The sequence below is a fragment of the Cucurbita moschata genome, unplaced genomic scaffold (genome assembly GCF_002738365.1).
Source record: "Cucurbita moschata cultivar Rifu unplaced genomic scaffold, Cmos_1.0 Cmo_Scf00002, whole genome shotgun sequence".
Lineage (NCBI taxonomy): Eukaryota > Viridiplantae > Streptophyta > Magnoliopsida > Cucurbitales > Cucurbitaceae > Cucurbita > Cucurbita moschata.
Window position 1 is genome coordinate 3,464,543 of NW_019268518.1, and position 22,171 is coordinate 3,486,713.

At 37.6% G+C, this 22,171-nt stretch overlaps 1 protein-coding gene and 1 pseudogene across 1 annotated transcript; both read left to right on the plus strand.

Annotated features, from left to right (window-relative positions):
* Nucleotides 1-3,202: 3,202 nt before the first annotated feature.
* On the plus strand, nt 3,203-4,924 carry LOC111430201 (probable acyl-activating enzyme 5, peroxisomal). The gene has a single exon (XM_023066368.1). The coding sequence runs from the start codon at nt 3,225-3,227 to the stop codon at nt 4,875-4,877; it is 1,653 nt and encodes a 550-aa protein (XP_022922136.1). The 5' UTR covers nt 3,203-3,224; the 3' UTR covers nt 4,878-4,924.
* Nucleotides 4,925-8,426: 3,502 nt separating this feature from the next.
* On the plus strand, nt 8,427-17,040 carry LOC111460457 (annotated as a pseudogene).
* Nucleotides 17,041-22,171: the final 5,131 nt, after the last annotated feature.

A 22,171-nucleotide genomic window follows, 5' to 3' on the forward strand; every position in this document is an offset into this window, starting at 1 on the left:
TCATATTGTTACGTGAACGTACCTTAGTCATATCATCACAGGAACGTAACCTAACGTTATCGTTCTATCAATCTATCACAAACCTATCTCTTTCTACCCATATCCTAACTATATTCTTTTATCAATCTCCCCTATTCATAGCACTCCGATATGTAACCTAACCTTCACGTTTCATGAACGTATCTTACTCCTATCGTTACATTTCGTTTTGTGCATCCTTCTCGTATCCAATATCCTTGAACACATCGTACCATAATTATTATCATACAATCCACATATTATAATATAACATAAACATAATATAAACATACAAATTCACAGATAATTCACACATATCAGTATATATGACACGTGCAAAACCACAGGCACGTGTCAACATCAAATATAACCATGCCGATAGTAAGACCACTTACCTGGTTAGTTTAAGTTGTCACAAATATATCCTTAATGAAAGTTCGATTCTGTCCTTTAAAATCCAAGTCAACCTATGTGAGCCCGTGACATCAGTTTCAAGTTTGAACTCTATAAAATTATTTATCTAATTTACCTTAGTCTATTATTAAAAGTCTTGAAATGTTATATATCTATAATTATATTTTTATTAAAAATCTTATTTTCAATAGTTACTATTGTATAAAAAAAGAGTATATAGAGTATATAGAGTTATTTCAATGAAAGTTATTCTGCATTTTAATGCTCTCTATCTTTACTTTTCTCTCTTTCGTTTATGGTTTTTAATTCCTTCCCATGCAGCCGACCCCTGTTTCTAAATCTTTCCTTATATCATTATTTTCTTTTTGTTCACCAATTTTATTGGTCATTCTATTTTTAATCTATTAATTTGGCTACTCATATAAATTTAATCTAATATTACTAATGTGACGTGATTTACTAGAATTCGTATAAATGATTGACATTTAGTTTCTAACTCAAACATAAACGATTGTAATAATTTAATGAAGATTTAACTGCTCTGGTTTCTAAAAATAGAAATAGGATAAAAGAAAATGAAAGTTTAATATATACGTGATTGATCAGATCTATCTTCTAAATCTCCACCACTTTGACAGTAAAGGCCATTCTCATTTTTTTCCCTCTGGTAAGTTTGACAATTGTTGTTTTTTTGTTTCTTTTTGCATAACTGTTACGGTCTGACATAAGAATGGATTGAGAAGAGATAATTGTGGGAAGGGACGAGAGAGTGAAGTAAAGTGGGGAAATGTTGTTTTTTTTTTTATTTATTTATTTTTAACTATTTTTTTTAATTATTTTTATTTCTTTATTTCTTTATTTATGATTTGTTTTTTTTGGCTATTACGTTAAGACGGTAGAATAATATCATATACAAGCAAAAGTGAACTCACATGCAAACTTATGCCAATAAAGAACAATCGTAGTAGAATAAGACCTCGTGCCTACCACCATATTAATTCCCACACGTAATATCCTGACCTAACGAAACAAATAGACTAAAAGTGTTTCTCTCTTAAGCCTGGTTCTGTAATCTAACATAGCTTATTGTCACGACTTGTCTCTCAATTACCTATACACTAAACTTAAATACTTTTACAATTCACATCTCATGCTATAACTTAACCGATTTCGTTCATAATCCAAAGTCTACACGAAACTCTATTTGTTTCATTCCAATTCACCATAATGCATAGGCTTTATTAAGAAATTAAGCCAAAGATACCAATCCCTAATCTAAGTTATAGCAAACATTTCTCTTCATATTCACTCGTGCTAAACCTATTCAAAATTGAGCCGAAAATTCATAATAAATATTTGTATAATTGAAATCCTTTCAAAAAGTGACCGAGTCAATCTAATTGGATCGAACTAGATGGTTGAATTAAACCGTTTAGATTGAACCGGTCTAACTAAACATATTAATTTAGGTAGATAAAATTGCCAACCTAAATTAATAAAAATATTTCTAATGCAACTTAAATTAATAAAAATATTCTTAAATTTTGTATATCTAAAAATTAAAATTTTAATAATATCTTTGAATTAAAAAAAAGGTCAAAAATACCTTTATTTTTTAAAAAAATCTAAAAAAATACCTTTAAATTAAAAAATTCTAAAAATATAGTTTTGAATGAACAAATATTTTATTTCAAAAATATTCTTAAATTAAAAAAAAAATTAAAAATACCATTTAATTTTCGAAATTCTCCTTATTTTGTAATCAAATGAAAGATCGTAGTTCTCATGCTCATCAATATCAGACACACCAGTGAGTATGTCAGCGAGAACGTTGTGGCTTGGTAAACACTAGGTGGTATGCCAGCGAGAACGGTTGTCTCAAGAGGATAGAGACTAGATGGTAGGCGAGTGAAAACGTTGTGCCCTCAAGGGGTTAGACATTGGGTGGTATGTTAGTGAGGACATTGTACCCTTGTTGGAGATGAAAACCGTGAAGCTGACGTGATACATAATAGGCCAAAACGAACAATATTACTTTACCTTAAATTAATTATTTTATATCGAGAACTCATTACACTTATTTTGATTATTTTAGACATGATTAATGTAAATTACTTAATTATTGATTCAATAATGTATAATATTAATTAACTTATTAATTAGTCTAAGAAGTTAGACCATACCAATCAATAATAGGAAGGAGTGAGATCATAATATTGAAATTATTTTTATTACTCTTATTTTTTTCCCTTTTCTTTTTCGTTACTTATTTCAATTTTTTATTTTCATTTTAATTTTCTATTTCAATTAGTTATAATGCAATTTAATCCAAACTTATTTAAATCATCTAAATTGCCCACACTTTCACATCAATAAATAAATAAATAAATAATGTGGATTTATTAATGTAAATTATAAAAAAACAAATAAAAAGAAACCAAATAGGTTTATAAAAATTAATTTTGACATAATTTTTTTGGTAGAAAGTAAATTATTACAAATTTTAAAGTACATATATTAAATTACTAAAATTAAAAATTAATTTGTTATTTAAAGAAATAAAACGACAGATTTGTTTTACCATAAAAGGAAAGTAAAAGGTTAAAAAGAAATCTACTACTATGGGTAATAATAATAATAATAGTAATATTATTATTGTTATTATATAATTATTTTTATATGTGAGATATTTATATTTAATAGCTAGATTTATAATTGGTAACTTTCAAATTTATAAGTTACAACGGCATTCTTTGAGTCAAGAACAGAGCAATTTAACCATATCCATTTCCATGGAAGATTTGAAGCCACGACCTGCTAATTCCTCCCCCCTCACTCCCATCGGCTTCCTTGAGAGAGCCGCCACCATCTACGGCGACTCTCCGTCCATCATCTACGCCCACACCACCTACACCTGGTCCCACACCCACCGTCGATGCCTTCAACTCGCCTCTTCCCTCTCATCCATCGGCATCCAGAGAGGCCACGTCGTCTCCGTCATCTCTCCCAACACTCCCCCCATGTACGAACTCCACTTCGCCGTTCCGATGACCGGCGCCATTCTCAACACTATCAATACCCGTCTGGATGCTCGAACCATCTCCATCCTGCTCTGCCATAGCGAATCAAAACTCATATTTGTCGATCAGGCCTTTTGTAATCTAATCCATAATGCCTTGGACTTGTTCCCGCCGGAGGTAAACCGTCCAATGCTCGTGCTCATTGCCGACGACGCTGTAGCAGAGGAATCATCGTCCTCTGTTTTGATTGAAGGAAATTTTGTGGGTTCGTATGAGGAAATGATTCGGAAAGGGGATTCAGATTTCCGGTGGATTCGGCCGGCAAGTGAATGGGATCCAATCAGTCTTAATTACACCTCTGGAACCACTTCCTCGCCGAAGGGAGTGGTTCACTGTCACAGAGGAAGTTTTATAATAACAATGGATATGCTTCTGGAATGGGGAGTTCCAAAGCAATCGGTTTATTTATGGACATTACCGATGTTTCATGCTAATGGGTGGAGTTTCAGTTGGGGAATGGCCGCCGTCGGCGGCACAAATATATGCATTAGAAAATTCGATGCGACATTGGTTTATTCCCTGATTCGCCGCCATCATGTGACACACTTATGTGGAGCTCCGGTGGTGTTGAATATGTTAACCAACTCTCCAGACATCAGACCACTTGATTGGCCAGTTAAAATTCTCACTGCCGGAGCTCCGGTGCCTGCGACAATTCTGTTCCGTATTGAATCATTGGGGTTCGAGGTTACTCATGGATATGGCTTGACAGAAACAGGGGGGACTGTTGTTTGTTGCTCGTGGAAGGCAGAGTGGGACCAACTACCGGCGGTGGAGAGGGCGCGGCTTAAGTCGCGGCAGGGGGTGAGGACGGTGGCGACTCCGGCAGTGGATGTGGTGGATTTAGAGACTGGGGAGAGTGTGGCAAGAGATGGATTATCGATGGGAGAGGTTGTTTTGAAAGTTGGGTCGCTGATGCTTGGGTATTTTAAAGATTTAGAAGCGACGGCGAAGTCGATGACCGAAGAGGGGTGGTTCTTTACCGGAGATGTTGGAGTGATGCATCCTGATGGGTATTTGGAGATAAAGGACCGGTCGAAGGATGTGATTATAAGCGGCGGAGAGAATTTGAGCAGCGTTGAAGTGGAATCGATTTTGTATACGAATCCAACCGTGAATGAGGCGGCGGTGGTCGCACGACCACACGAGTTCTGGGGGGAGACGCCGTGTGCGTTTGTGAGCTTGAGGGAGGGATTGACTGAGCAGCCGACAGAGGAGGAGATTATTGAGTATTGCAAAGGGAAGCTGCCGCGATTTATGGCGCCAAAGACGGTGGTGTTCATGACAGAGCTGCCGAAAACGTCGACCGGAAAAATCCAAAAGTATTTGCTTAAGGAAATGGCCATGTCAATGGGCCCTCCATAGAGACCTTTTATAGAACTATCCTTACTAAGTTAGTAATAAATGTTATCACGTAAATCTTCTGGAAATAAATTTGTTCTACTATTTTCTTTGATTAATACATTTTGAATTTCGAGTTGTTACATTTGGAATACGATACTTGAAAACTTTTCATATGATTACTTGTTGATCGCGGGTACTCACACACTTTGGTCATTAGTAGCTACATGAATTGATGCAATTGCATATTCACGACCTTTGAAGTATTCAATAGGGACAAACTAATCATTGCGTAGGTAATCAACTTGCGACAATAGCTAATTAAGTGAGAAATTATGGATTTATGAGCGAGGAATACAATCTTTATTGGTATAAGATCTTTTGAAAAAAAAAATAAAAAATAAAATTACGAGAGTTTAAGGTGTATTCTGTTCGATAAATCTAAAGAAAGAGTCGAGCCTCTATTTATGGGAGGCGTTTAGGGACTCTAGATGCCTATATGGGAGGCGTTCAATCTTCCTTTCTACAATTTTGAAATTAAAGAAAAAGTTTGGTACCACCCTAAATTCAAATTGAAATTGATGGGGTAAACACCCAAAACCAAAGCTTCAAAATCAATTGCATTGACAAATATCAACTTGGTTGGCTTTTATAGCAACCAACTCTAAAAATAGAATTGAGTGGTTCTACCATTCATAGAGAATAGGACATCAACCCCAAAGTAAAGGTCTAGTATGACCGAGGACATCAACCTTGGAGAAAAGGTTAGTATGACCATCTTTAACAATTTCTCCCCTGATGGCAGGGATGCTTTCAGTTTACTCGTGGTACTACACACATACCCATTGACTCACGTAGTTTTATGAATACATCCAGCTTCAGTTTTTGTCATAATATCTGCAACTTGTTCTTGTTTGACACAATGCTTCAGCTCAATAACTCAATTTCTGGTCAAATCACGCAAGAAATGAAACCTCAGATCAATGTGTTTGCTACGTCCATGCATGATTGGATTCTTGGATAACTTAATAGTGGAACTGTTATCACATGGCCAGAAGTGCTTCTCCTGTCATCTATATCTCTTGCATAATCAGTGTCAGTATATGCTATCAACTCTCCATTACCCCTTTTCTGATAAAGAATTCCCAAATCTATAGTACCTTTTAAGTATCTCAACACTCTTTTTACGGCTTGCAAATGCAACTCTGTTAGACTTGCCATAAATCTGCTCATTAGAGACACTACATACATTAAATCCGGCCTTGTTGCAGTTAGATACATAAGGCTTCCAATCAATTGTTTATACACGATAGCATTGATCTTGGCTCCTTCTTCATCCTTTGTTAGTCTAACCCCAGGAACAATAGGGTTTTTCACGCTATTACTTTTTTCCATCCTAAACTTCTCCAAAACTTCTTTTGCATACTTTCTCTGACTAATATAAATGCCTTCAGGATTTTGTAAAATCTCTACACCGAGAAAATATTTCATTTTTCCCAAATCAATCATTTCAAATTCAAGTTTCATAGAATTCTTGAACTTAACAAACATGCTCTCATCATTACCAATAAAAATTAGATCGTCAACATATAGACTAACAATCAAAATTTTACCACCATCTCTTGTTTGTATGAATAAAGTATGGTCACAGTTGGACCTCTCAAATCTTTCTTTGACAAAATGTGCTTCAATTCGACTGTACCATGCACGTGGGGCTTTTTAAGACCCTATAGTGCCTTCTTCAATTTGTATACCTTGTATTCTTGACCTTTTTTCTCATAAACTTGTGGTTGATCAACAAAGACGGCTTCTTTTAATTCTCCATATAAGAAAGCACTTTTCACGTCAAGTTGATACACCTTCCAACTGTTCTGAGTTGCTAAAGCAATTATCATTCGAATAGTATCCACCTAGCCACAAGTGCAAACACCTCGGTATAGTTTATACCATGTTGTTGTGCATAACCTTTTGCTACCAACCTAGCCTTATACTTGTCAACTTCGCCATTTTCGTTGAGTTTGGTTTTGAAAACCCACTTTACTCCAATCTTTTTCATTCCTTTAGGCAAATCTGTCAACTCCCAAGTCTCATTTCGTTCAATAGCTTCTATCTCCAAGTCCATTGCAGCTCTCCATTTTAAACTTTGAACAGCTTCTTCAAAGGTAGTCGGATCTATAGTTGAGGTTAATAGAACTAAATTGCTGTGCTCAACTTCTTTAGAAAATTCTCTCCGGCTCACATAATCTTCCATCCATAATGGTGCTCTTCTGTTCCTCACTTCGGGAGTGCTTTCTTCAGATGTTGAGGAATTTGATTCAGATGACTCACTCGAAGATATACTAACTTTCCCTTCTTCTTTTATCGTCTCCTCTTCAGATTCTTCTTCACTTTGGTCATGTCCGCTTCCTTCTATATTACTATCTTCCCATTCGAGGGTATCAAGTCTAGCTTCTTCATTAGTTTTCTCCCAATTCCAGCATTTGTTTTCTTCAAAAATCACATCTCTGCTTACAACTGTCTTCTTGGACATTGGATCATAGAGTTTATATGCTTTAGATTCTTCACTCATCCCTAGAAGCACACATTGAAAACTTTTATCATCTAACTTCTTTCTCCTACCGTCTGATACATGAACATGCCCAATGCATCCAAAAACTTGTAAATAATCAACATTAGGTTTTACGCCACTCCAAGCCTCCTCAGGAGTCAATATCTTTCACTACCACTGTAGGACTTCTATTGAGCATGTGCATTGTTTAGTTTACTGCTTCTAGCCAGAAATTCTTTGGAACTTGCTTCTTTGATAATATACTTCTAACCATGTTCATAATGGTTCTGTTCTTGCGTTCAGCTACACCATTTTGTTGGGGAATGTAGGCTACAGTAAGTTGTCTATTGATCCCATTTGTAAGGCCCACGTTTTGGACCCATGACCCAATAACAAAATAAGAGTTATAAAAAATAAGCCCTAGGGTTCAGCATGGGAGCCAAACCCTTTAGTCAGCCGCTACTCGCCTCTCTTCCTTCTTTCTGCTGTCGCTCGCAGCTCTTCCTTCTTTCTGCCGCCGCCCTTCCTTCTCTTTTTCACTTTTCTTTCTTAAGCCGCTGCCACCCAACGCTCACGGTCCCGCAGCCGATTGTTTCCCACACCACTCTGCTCCCCTACCCACATCAGAAAGCCCCCGCCCAACACCCACATCGCCGCTGCGAGGGAACGCCATCGTCGTTGACAGAACCGACCTCAAGAGAATTAAACGTAGCAAATGTTCAAGGCCTACGTAGGAAGAAGGCTCGGTTCGAGGGGAGTCGGACCGTCGTTGATTAGGAAAGGCCAAGAAAGCAGCTCCTTAAGTAAGGGACACGCCTGTTGAAAATAAATGTTTTGTTTTTTTGAAAAATGGGTCGAACAGAATTGTCCTATGGCTAGATGCTGTGTAATCTGATCGCCGTGGGTGTAATCTGATTGCTGTGTGTAATCTGTGTAATCTGTGTAATCTGATTGTGGTGTAATATGGTTAAGTTGTATTGTCTGGATAGGTGTCTATTGCTGGCATATTGTGCTTGTAGGTAGCCATGGTTAAGGGTTTTGTGGTAATAGTTACACACTGTGTGTTTCGGGTAACTAGCCACCAATAGTCACCTTTGGGTGATTCTAGAAAACGACTATCCAGGTAAGGGTTACACGCTGTGTGTTTTCAGATAACCAGTCGTTGATAGTCAATTGGAGGAAATAAGGAGGTGAGGTCCTTGTGGTAATGGTTACACGCTGTGTGTTTCGGGTAACCAACTAGGAACAACCACTTTAAGGAGTAAAGGTGACATTAATGTTGTGGTGGTAATAATCACCTGTTGCGTGTTTTGGTTGATCGCCTTATGACAATTCATATGTTGACCCCAATAGGGGAGTTCCTTACTGAGTATTTTTATACTCATCCTGTTTTTAAAATGATTTTTCAGGCGAAGCTGTGGCACATAGGTGAAGGGCACATAGGTGAAGAGTAGGATGCCAAAGTCAGTCAGTTTTTGTAGTCTCATTTTATGGGAGAGATGTTTTCGCACTTTTGTTATTAATTTAAACTATGTTGTAGACACCTACTTTGTGGAAACTAGGTGGTCACACTTTTAAATTTCCTACTTTGTTTTGAATATTTTTAGGCGGCATTGTTTTTTAAATTTTTAAAGGTACCCTACACTTGATTTCTAATAAATGATTGTTTTGCATGGTTTTCATTATTTTCCAAATAAATTACATTATTTTTCGTAATGGCCCTGACCGCTACTTATATGATAAGTCGGGTCGTTACACCATTAATTTTACAAAAATTGTTGAACTCATGAGAGGTGAACTCTCCACCCTTGTCTGTGTGTAGACCAGGAATAAAATCTCCCTCTCTTTCTCAACAAGATTTTTGAAATTCTTGAAGATGGTAAGGCTTCAGACTTTTCATCAAAAAAAAAAATATATCCACACCTTGCGGTTGTAATCATCAACTTATAAAATACCTCTTCTTACTGTTGGAAAGAGGTTTGATGGGTCTCTTCTTACTGTTGGAAAGAGGTTTGATGGGTCCACAAATGTCTGCATTTACCAGTTGCAGTCCTTGTGTTGCTCTCCATAAACTTCTCTTTGGAAATGTATCCCTTTGTTGCTTTCCCACCCTGCAATCAATGCATATTTTAGACAATGCTTTCAATTGGGGTAACCCTCTCACCATTTGTTTATGTTGCAATGTTCTCAAACCTTTGAAATCTAGGTGCCCATATCTGCGGTGCCAAAGATGAGTGTTGTTTTCTATAATTGTTTAGAAGCAAGCAGTGTTATGTGGCATGATTCTTGCAAGTAATATGAACATCCTATTTGCAGACATTATTGTTTGCATAATAAGTCCCTTGGGATGATAGATTTTGCATTCTCCATGTTGTATCAAAATAGGTCCGTTTTTCAACTCAGGTATATTGAAAACATTAGTGATTACTTGAGTGAGTCCAACAACTTGCAATCTAATGTTATCTTTTCCCAACACTCATATCTAAAATGTCCTAACACTTATAACATTCAACGGTAGTTTTGTTGAATAGATGTCTACCTCTTCCTCTTCCTCGAAAAACTTCACGAGCTCGATCAACTCCTCTTCCACAGAATCTGGTATCATATGTCACCTTTAGTGTTTGTTCATCACTTACACGTCCATTCAGTCTTTGCTCATGTACTAGTAAGCTACTTTGCAACTCATCGATTGTTAAAGTGTCTAAGTTATTAGACTTTTCAATCGAACATATAATATAGTCAAATCTTGAGGTCATTGATCTCAAGATTTTTTCAATAATCACCACTTGTTTCATGTGTTCACCATGAATTTTCATCTTGTTTGCAATGGTGAAAGTTCGAACAAAATATGCATCAACACTCTCACCTTCTTTCATCTTAAGACTTCAATCTCTTTCCTAAGAGCTTGGAGTTGAGCTCTTTTGATTCTTGTGAAACTTGGTACTTCTGCAAGAGATTGAAGTTGAGCTCTTTTGACTCTTGTGAAACCTGCTACTTCTGCTTCATAGAGTCCCAAATTTATTTTGCAATATCTCTATTAAGGATTGTTTCCATAATAGTTCGATCAATGGCCTGGAACAAATAATTCTTGACCTTCAAGTCTTTCAGCTTCTGGTCTACAATTGTTTTTTGTTGTGCTTCGGTAATCTCTACTCAATGGCCTGGAACAAATAATTCTTGACCTTTAAGTCTTTTAGCTTCTGGTCTGCAATTGTTTTTTGTTGTACTTCGTTAATCTCTACTCCTTCTGCTGCGGCAGGGATTCTGTTCTCCACCAAAGACCAATATTCCTTTGAACCAAGAAAATTTTCCATAAGCATAGACCAATGATTATAATGGCCCTCAAACTTAGGAATCTCTCTCAACTCACTCTTGAGAAAAAAACTGCAATTTCTTCTCCTCACAATCGGGCCTTGCGACGTGGCTCTGGTACCAAATATTATAAACACACCGACTAAATCTTTGAAATCAATTGCATTCACAGACAGACTAACTTGGTTGCCTTTTATATCCTTACACACTAACAAATTTAGAAAGCATCAAATTAGCCAATTCTAAAAATAGAAAAAACAACCCACTAATTAATTGAGTGGTTATAGATTCATGTAGAAGTGGACATCAACCCTAAGAGAAAAGTAGTATGACTTGGACATCAACTCTAGAGAAAAGGTTAGTATGACCATTTTTAACGATTGAGGGTAAGAATAAAAAGTATACTTGGCCCTCAATTATTTAATTTATAACTATGAGTGATTACACTAATTCAAATAACTTTGTTTAATTCAACCATATTAAATGCATTTAGTTTTTCTATTAATTATGTTTGATATGATTACTATAAATTAATTAATTAATTATGGTATAAATATTATTTAATTTCTATCGAATTGCAATTAATCAAGAAGTTAGATCATATCACTAATGGAATTGGTTAAATAATATTATTAAAACTAATTTATTAGTTAGGTCTACATTTAACTTACATCTTCATAAAAAAAATTAGTAAAAAAAAGAAGGAAAATAAAAGAAAAAAGATGTAATAACCCAAAATTAGAAAAAAAAAAATTATCTCACATCAGTTTGGTTAAGAAGGTGGAGAATTGAGTGATCGATTGACGGTGTATAAATTCAAACATTTGTTGCATATCTGGTAGAATAATCATAGAGAGAGTTCGGTTGTTACTCTTCAACCTAACTTGTTCGACCATTGATATCAACAAAGAGGATATAGTAAGAATGTACAACACTTGGTTTTCATGGCGTCCAGTAAAGTTAACCTTCAAAGACTGAGCGATAAGGAATTTTGGTTCGATTTCGAACATAAAGCTACCGACTTATAAGTCATCTTCTTTCTCTCTATCTAACATGAAACAATAAAAACTCTTATAGGGCTCATGTAACGACCACAATTCCAAATTTCGACAATCAAAATCAGTGCCAACTCAAGAAGCCCACAATTCCAAATTTAGACAATCAAAATCAGTGCCAACTCAAGAAGCCAAACCTTCGGTAATATCTACATCTCCAATATTTACAAAGAAGGTAAGTATATCTCCTATTTACCTATTTAGGTAAATAAAGATAAATAAAAATATAGGTTTAAAAAAGATTAAATTATTATGGTTCTTTATATTAAGTGAATATTTTTTTATACAAAATATTAATGGTATACTGAAAATTTAATTTTTATTATTTACTTTAAATAAATTGAGTTCTTTATATTAAGGGATTATTTTTTATACGGTATTGTTGGAAATTTAATTTTATATTAAGAGTATTATTGAAAATATAAAGAGTTAGACAAACACGACTCTCAGACAATGATATAATATCGTCCACTTTGAGTCTAAACTTTGCCGACTTTGGTTTGAGCTTCTCCAAAAGGCCTCCCATCAATAAAGAGAGTATTATGTGATTATAAACTCATGAATATTTCATAAATTAGGGGACGTGGGACTTTCATCAACATAAACAACTAGGTGTTAGGGTGGAAATGAAAAAGGCTTCCTTGTCTTCCTCCTGTGGTTAGATAAAAGCCATGGTTTTTACATATCTAGGTTATTCAGGTTAAACTTGGTTGTTCTTGTACTTAGAAGAGGCAGAAACAGAGCAACCATTGCAAACAGCTCACTATATCCTCCAAATCTATTTACAATGATGATTTGAAGCCAAGATCTGCAAATTCCCCTCCCCTCACTCCCCTCGGCTTCCTGGAAAGAGCCGCCACCATCTACGGTGACTCTCCGTCAATCATTTACGGCGACACCACCTACACCTGGTCGGAGACCCACCATCGATGCCTTCAACTCGCCTCTTCCCTTTCCTCCTCCGGCATCCAGAGAGGCCACGTCGTCTCCGTCATCTCTCCCAACACTCCCCCCATGTACGAACTCCACTTTGCTGTTCCCATGGCCGGCGCCATTCTCAACACTATCAATACCCGTCTCGACGCTCGAACTGTTGAACACAACTCACTGTGGGAAACACTCGCACTCTTTATTAAGACCAATCGAGAAGAGAATACAAGACACTCTGTAGAATACTACTGCTTTTTGGATTTATTAGATGAATAACCTAGGTAGGGTGGAGGGGTATTTATACTGAGCCTAAACAATCTATATTTAACCAATCTAAATCTAGACCTAACAGATTTGAATCTAGACCTAACAGATCTGAATCTTTCTCCTAAAATATCTAGATCTCTTTTTCCTAAAATCTCTACTAAAATAAATATATTGGGCTCGTACAATAATTGGGCTTGACTCTATTGGGCTAGTACAATTATTAAGTACAATTATTGGGCTTAACTCTATTGGGCTAGTGATGATATTTCAACACTCCCCCTCAGCACTAGTCCTCATTCACTGCACCATGTTGAGCTGACAGCGAAAACTCTCATGTTTGTCAGTATTCAGCCCTTTTGTAAACAAGTCTGCCACTTGGTCATCTGTCTTGATCTGCTGCATCTCGATTTCCTCCTTTAGGACCTTCTCTCTAATGAAATGGTAGTGCACCTCCACATGCTTTGTTCTAGCACGAAACACCGAATTTTCTGCTAGGCGAATCGCAGATTGGTTGTCGCAATGAAGTGGTATTGGATACTCAATTTTCTGGTGCCAATCTTTCATCAAAAGTTTTAACCATGTATTTTCCTGAGCTGCTCTATACTCTGCTTCTGTAGTTGATAATGATACTGTTGGTTGTCTCTTGCTACACCAAGAAATTGTTCCTGAACCAAACTTGAACACATACCCAGTGGTTGGCCTCCAAGTATCATGGTCTCGTGCATAGTCAGCATCACTATATCCAGCTAGCTTCCAGTCTTCGCTTCTTTTGTATAAACGATCGTAATTGATTGTACCTTTGACATATCTCAAGGTTCGTCGAGACGCATTCAAATGAGCCTTCTTCGGATTTTGCATATATTGATCAATGACTCCAACTTCATTTTCGAATTTCTTCGGTTGGTTCATGTAGAACTCTCTGTTTAACTCTCCATGCAAGAAAGCATTATTCATATCCATCTGCCATAATTTCCAATCTTTATTTACCGTAAGTAGAGGAACTTGTACGATAATGATCTTTGCCACTGGACTAAACGTTTCATCATAGTCTAGTCCATATTCTTTAGAGAACCCTGAATCTATAGTCTGAGCTTTGTATCTCACGATTGATCCATCCGGGGTACACATTATTTTGTAAGCCCACTTGCAAGAGATGAGTTTGGTATCTCTTGGTCTTGGCACTAACTCCCAAGTCTGATTTTGTTCCAGTGCTATAGTTTCTTCCTCCATTGCTTTCTGCCAAGCTGAGTTTTGTGATGCTTCTTCATCTGTCTCCGGCTCATTAACTTCGTCTTCTACTGTGTTGGCACACTCTGGATTTGCCTTTAGGATTATTTCTGAAGGTCTGAGTTGTTGAGGTGTCATTTCATTTTCACTAGGCTCGCTTGGTTGAGTCACTTCTTGCTCACCAACACTAGTGTCACTTGAATCTTCAGGCATATCAGCACTTAAGCAAATGTGTACAATTTTCTCCCCCGTCTTTTGTGGAAGAATCTCTTCAGTTTGCTCCCCTATGTTCTGGAGAAGAATTTCTTCAATTTGCTCCCCCATGTCCTGGAGAAGAATTTCTTCAGTTTGCTCCCCCGTGTTCTGTAGAAGAATTTCTTCAATTTGCTCAAGGCATGGTAATACTTCCTTCTCTGAGGGCCACCCCTCTTCTATTGCACCGCTTTGATCGTCAATCATGTGGTTTAAGCATCGTGAATCAATGATCCAGTCATCCTCATCGATATGCTCTTCCATCATTGCCATGAGTGCTAGCTCGTCTTCTACTATGGGATATAGTACCTCTGCATCCCATTCATCTTCTATCTTCTTTTTGGATATTGTCACATTGCTTTCAATAGACTTTTTCCTGGACCAACAATCTCCAGACATGTGGCCCTTTTTCCCGCAGTTATAGCAAGTACCACCAAATCTCGTTCTTTGGAAGCTCTTGTTGTTGTTCTTCTGAGCTCTCTCAGGTTGTGCAATCCCTTGGTGGCTTCTTCTTTTGTCACCATTGTATCCAAGTTTGGTAGACGGTCTATTATTGCTCCGACTTTCACTCATGTAGAGTGCTTCTTCTTCACCCTTCAATGTGAAGCCTCCCATTTGTTTAGCCATGGCTTCTTGGCTGGCTAACAAATTTTTGAACTCTACAAGTGTTGGTTGAGTGGGCCATCCTTGTATAGCAATAATGAAGCTTCGATATTTCAATCGCAATCCGTGGATTATAATCCTCTTCATTCGAGATTCTACAATGAGGGACTTTGAGTCTAGTTCAGTAATCTCCCGACAGATCGATTTAACCTTGTGGAAGTACTAAGCAATCGTCATGTCACGTTGTGTAATTGACAACAACTCATTCTCCAGAAGTTGTAGCCTCGTATCGTTCTTCTTTGAGAACAACATCAAGAACGTGTCCCATGCTTCTTTCGGTGTCTTGTCATCCCAAATATGTTCTAACATCTCTTCTCCGATTGTGGTCTTCATGGCAAACATTACTTTTCCTGCTTTGATTCTCCATTTGCTCAAGGCGCCGTTGGAATCATCCTCTGGCGACGTAGTTTCGCACCCGCCAACGATCTCCCAAAGATCCTGTCCTTGTAAATAGGACATCATGCATGTTGCCCACGTGTTGTAGTTGTTGTTGTTGAGTTTCTTAATTCCTCCAATGATTTGGAAATCACCCATCGTGTTGGCCATACCTCAGTAATACCAAACAAGTTCTTTTGACACAAGACTTGCAGAGTCACAGACTTCTCACGACACAGAAGAAACTCACTCACCACTAATCTCAAGAAATCGTTTCTGATGTGGAAGATCAGACAGAGCTGCAACCACAGAGCATACTGAGAATTCCAAGAGATCAGATAACCTACACTCACCTCGCTCTGATACCAAATGTTGAACACAACTCACTGTGGGAAACACTCGCACTCTTTATTAACACCAATTGAGAAGAGAATACAAGACACTCTGTAGAATACTACTGCTTTTTATTGTTTTTGGATTTCTTAGATGAATAACCTAGGTAGGGTGGAGGGGTATTTATACTGAGCCTAAACAATCTATATTTAACCAATCTAAATCTAGACTTACCAATTTTAATCTAGACCTAACAAATCTGAATCTTTCTCCTAAAATATATAGATCTCTTTCTCCTAAAATCTCTACTAAAATAAATATATTGGGCTTGACTCTATTGGGCTAGTACAATTATTGGGCTTGACTCTATTGGGCTAGTGATGATATTTCAGCACGAACCATCTTCGTCCTGCTCTGCCATAGCGAATCAAAACTCATATTTGTCGATCAGGCATATTATGCCTTAATCCAAGATGCCTTGGCCTTGTTCTCGCCGGAGACAAACCGTCCAATGCTCGTGCTCATTACCGACGACGCTGCAGCAGAGGAATCATCGTCCTTTGTTTTGATTGAAGGAGATTTTGTGGATTCGTATGAGGGAATGATTCAGAAAGGGGATTCAGAGTTCCAGTGGATTTGGCCGGCGAGTGAATGAGATCCAATCATTCTTAATTAGACCTCTGGAACCACTTCCTCGCCGAAGGGAGTGGTTCACTGTCACAGAGGAAGTTTTATAGTAACTCTGGATATGCTTCTGGAATGGGGAGTTCCAAAGCAATCGGTTTATTTATGGACATTGCCCATGTTTCACTGCAATGGATGGAGTTTTACTTGGGGAATGGCCGCCGTCGGTGGCACAAATATATGCATTAGAAAATTCGATGCCGCATTGATTTATTCCCTAATTCGCCGCCATCGCGTGACGCACTTATGTGGAGCTCCAGTGGTGTTGAACATGCTAGCCAACTCTCCAAGCAACCGACCTCTTGATTGGCCTGTCAAGATTCTCACTGCTGGAGCACCAGTGCCTGCAACAGTTGTGTTCCACACTGAATCGTTGGGGTTCGATGTTACTCACGGATATGGACTAACAAAGACAGGGGGGCCAGTTGTTTTCTGCTCATGGAAGGCGCAGTGGAACCAGCTACCAGGCATGGAGAGGGCACGAATGAAGTCGCTGCAGGGGGTGAGGACAGTGGCAATGATTTTGAAATATCATCACTAGCACAATAGAGTCAAGCCCAATTCTTGTACGAGCCCAGTATATTTATTTTAGTAGAGATTTTAGGAGAAAGAGACGTAGATATTTTAGGAGAAAGATTAGATTTGTTAGGTCTAGATTCAATTAGGTCTAGATTTTAGATCGGTTAAATATAGATTGTTTAGGCTTAGTATAAATACCCCTCCACCCATAGATTGTTTAGGCTTAGTATAAATACCCCTCCACCCTACCTAGGTTATTCATCCAAGAAATCCAAATACAATAAAAAGAAAAGTATTCTACAGAGTGTCTTGTATTTTCTTTAAGAGTGTGAATGTTTCCCACAGTGAATTGTGTTCAACATTTGGTATCAGAGCGAGGTTAGTGTAGGTTATCTGATCTCTTGGAATCCTTAGTATGCTCTGTGGTTGCAGCTCTGTCTGATCTTCCACATCAGAAACGATTTAGATTAGTGGTGAGTGTGTTTCTTTTTGTGTCGTGAGAAGTCTGTGACTCTGCAAGTCTTGTGTCAAAAGAACTTGTTTGGTATTACTGAGGTATGGCCAACACGATGGGTGATTTCCAAATCATTGGAGGAATTAAGAAACTCAACAACAACAACTACAACACGTGGGCAACATGCATGATGTCCTATTTACAAGGACAGGATCTTTGGGAGATCGTTGGCGGGTGCGAAACTACGTCGCCAGAGGATGATTCCAACGGCGCCTTGAGCAAATGGAGAATCAAAGCAGGAAAAGTAATGTTTGCCATGAAGACCACAATCGGAGAAGAGATGTTAGAACATATTTGGGATGACAAGACACCGAAAGAAGCATGGGACACGTTCTTGATGTTGTTCTCAAAGAAGAACGATACGAGGCTACAACTTCTGGAGAATGAGTTGTTGTCAATTACACAACGTGACATGACGATTGCTTAGTACTTCCACAAGGTTAAATCGATCTGTCGGGAGATTACTGAACTAGACTCAAAGTCCCTCATTGTAGAATCTCGAATGAAGAGGATTATAATCCACGGATTGCGATTGAAATATCGAAGCTTCATTATTGCTATACAAGGATGGCCCACTCAACCATCACTTGTAGAGTTCGAAAATTGTTAGCCAGCCAAGAAGCCATGGCTGAACAAATGGGAGGCTTCACATTGAAGGGTGAAGAAGAAGCACTCTACACGAGTGAAAGTCGGAGCAATAATAGGCCGTCTACCAAACGTGGATACAATGGTGACAAAAGAAGAAGCCACCAAGGGATTGCACAACCTGAGAGAGCTCAGAAGAACGACAACAAGAGTTTTCAAAGAACGAGATTTGGTGGTATTTGCTATAATTGCGGGAAAAATGGCCACATGTCTAGAGATTGTTGATCCAGGAAAAAGTCCTTTGAAAACAATGTGGCAATATCCAAAAAGAAGATAGAGGATGAATGGGATGCAGAGGTACTATGTCCGATAGAAGAAGACGAGCTAGCAGTCATGGTGACAATGGAAGACCATATCAATTATGAGAATGACTGGATCATTGATTCAGGATGTTCAAACCACATGACTGGCGATCAGAGAAAATTGCAAGACAAGAAAGAGTAGAAAGGAAGTCGTATGGTACGCACAGCAAATAACACACAGTTATCAATTGCTCAAATCGGCAATACGACAATCATGCTTGACAATAAGTCTGATACAGTGTCGCTACATAATGTTTATCATGTACCGGGTATAAAGAAGAACTTGTTGTCGGTGTCACAACTAACAACATCAGGAAGCTACGTCTTGTTTGGGCCAGAAGATGTAAAAGTTTATTAAGATGTTAAGATAATAGAAAAGCCGACAATAGAAGGACGAAGAGTGGAGTCTGTCTACGTCCTATCTGCAGAGTCTGCCTATGTTGACAAGACTCGAAAGAATGAGACGACAGATCTATGGCATGCAAGATTGGGACATATTAGCTACCATAAGTTGAAGCTGATTATGGAGAAATCCATGCTCAAAGGTCTACCTCAACTTGAAGTCAAAACAGACGTTGTCTGCGCTGGATGTCAATATGGTAAAGCTCATCAATTACCATACAAAGAGTCAAGTTTCAAAGCAAAGAAACCATTAGAGTTAATTCACTCTGATTTGTTCAGCCCTGTCAAACAAGCATCGATCAGCGGAATGCGGTATATGGTGACGTTTATTGACGACTACTCAAGATATGTGTGGATTTTCTTTATGAACGAAAAGTCTGACACGTTCACAAAGTTTCAAGAATTCAAGATGATGGCAGAAGAAGAAGTAGGAGTGAAGATTCGTTGCCTACGTTCAGACAATGGTGGAGAATACACATCAGATGAGTTCGATCAATATTTACACGAGTGTGGGATACGACATCAGTTTACATGTGCCAACACGCCACAACAAAATGGTGCAGTAGAAAGAAAGAATCGACACCTTGCAGAAATCTGTCGAAGCATGTTACACGCAATAAAAAATCTGTCGAAGCATGTTACACGCAACAAATGTTCCAGGAAGATTTTGGGCTGAAGCTATACGAACTGCTGCCCATGTGATCAACAAGCTTCCTCAACCAAAGCTAGGATTCGTCTCACCATTTGAGATACTATGGGATATGAAACCTACCGTTAATTACTTCCGAGTATTTGGGTGTGTTTGCTATGTATTTGTGCCTAACCATCTCCGTAGCAAGTTTGACAAGAAAGCAGTCAAGTGTGTATTTGTTGGATACGACAATCAAAGAAAAGGATGGAGGTGCTGTGATCCAACAAGTGGAAAATACTATACATCAAGAGATGTAGTTTTCGATGAAGCATCCTCATGGTGGTCCTCGGAGAAGAAAGTCTTACCAGATTCAAACATCGAAGAAACTCTACAACAGAAGATGGGGGAGCAAACTACACAAATTCAATCAAATGTTGATGCACCTGAAGATCCAAGTGACATTGATATTGACAAGCAAGAGGTGACTCAATCAAGCGAATCTGATAAAGATGAAACGACACATCAACAACTTAGGCAATCAAGTAGAATCCGAAGGCCACATCCTAAATTTGCAAATGCAGCTATCGTAGAAAATAGAGTTTACGAACCAGAGACATATGAAGAAGCATCACAAAACTCGGTTTGGCCGAAAGCTATGGAGGAAGAAATTTTAGCCCTGGAGCAGAATCAAACTTGGGAACTAGTGTCAAGACTAGGAGATGTCAAACCTATCTCTTGCAAGTGGGTCTACAAAATAAAGCGTCGACCCGATGGGTTAATCGAGAGATACAAGGCTCAACTTGTGGCTCGAGGATTTTCTCAACAATATGGACTAGACTATGATGAAACATTCAGTCCAGTGACAAAGATTACTACCGTACGAGTCCTGCTAGCACTCACAGCAAGTAAAGATTGGAAACTGTGGCAAATGGATGTGAAGAATGTCTTCTTGCAAGGAGAGTTAGACAGGGAGATTTATATGAACCAACCAAAGGGATTTGAGAGTGCAGCTAATCCTAATTATGTATGCAAGTTTAGAAAAGCTCTTTATGGACTGAAGCAAGCACCGAGAGCTTGGAATGGTAAGATTGCTAAATTTCTTACCCAAAGTGGTTATTCAGTTGCGCATGCAGACTCAAGCCTATTCATCAAAGAAAGAGAAGGAAATTTGACAATTGTGTTGGTCTACGTGGACGATTTGATTATCACCAGGGACGACGAAAGAGAAATTTATCAAACAAAAGAAAATTTATTAGTACGCTTTCAGATGAAAGAGCTAGGAGAGCTTAAACACTTCTTAGGCCTAGAAGTTGATCGCACAGATGAAGGACTGTTTCTCTGCCAACAAAAGTATACAAGAGATATGCTTCAGAAGTTCAACATGTTAGAGTGCAAGCAAGTTTCAACACGGATGGAAATAAATGCCAAGATGGTTAGGAGTGATGCATCCTGATTGCAAATGGAATCAGAGCAGTACCTCTCCTAGTAAGATGTGATTCGGGGATGATCCGATGTAGAAGCTTATGGGTATGTGATACCAAAGTAAAAGATGCGTACATAAATTAACGGAGGCCAAATTATGTCTATTTTATAATTTTATAACAATATTCACAGCTATTCTTATACGAAAATTATTATTAATTATAATCAATTTCTTAAAAATATTAACATCAAAATTAATAATATTCACATTGTGTCCATTACCATTCATTATCCAAAAGTCATGCATCTCTTTAATAATGAACCTACATTATTCATACATGTCCTTATACATGTATCTATACATGAACAAGTGACCATTCAACACATGTATCTATTAGTGTCTCTTCAACACCAAAATCATGGACCAGAAAGATCAAGAAGTATGTGTCGAAGGAAATGGCCATGTCAATAGGGCCTAAACTGAGTCGTTTGTGAAGAAATCACTAAAAATCGAGTTGTTCATACATTATTAAACAATGTTATTAGTGGTTATTTTAGTTGATTTATTGTTTTAAAATGTTTAATTTAAACAAACATAGCTAATTGTCATTAACCTGTCTAATTATCTTAGTAGATCTTATCTTGTACTGTGTGAATAGTACTATCCGATTATTATGGGGGAGTATTTAGAAATCTCACTAATATTTACTCAGCTAAAAAGTAATTACACAAAATTTAGGCAAAGGTAGACTGGTTATTGAGTATTTTTTATACTCGTCCCCTTTTCTTTTCTTTTTCAAGTATCGGTAGAAGTGAGTAGGTATTCGGAACTGAATCGCCAAATAGGAGTGGTGACCCAAGGTATCAGTGTTAATTTGTATTCCTTTCTTTTGATTTATCATTTGTATTCTTTTGGTTTTGGCATGTGTTTCATGCTTCTAAATAATTAAAACAATACCTATTTTGTATTCTTGTTCATTCTGATTTTGGTTTTGTCCATGGTATTTTATGGATTTAAATCGTATAAAATTTTACCGTATTTTCTGCATTTTTAATTGTTTGTTTTATTTTACTTTTTTTTTTATTCTTTTCTTTGCATTTGTGGACGTCTCAAAAATTGGGTCCTAACAAATACTTTTGATCTAATTTAACTTGTGAGTTTATCTTGGCTGAAACTAATCAAACGTGCTAATAAATAAATCGACATTTAATGATCTTCCATTAAACAGTGCAGTGC

Excerpts from the sequence above, each read along its gene's own strand:
- LOC111430201 (XM_023066368.1), top strand. The coding sequence starts at position 3,225 with ATGGAAGATTTGAAGCCACGACCTGCTAATTCCTCCCCCCTCACTCCC.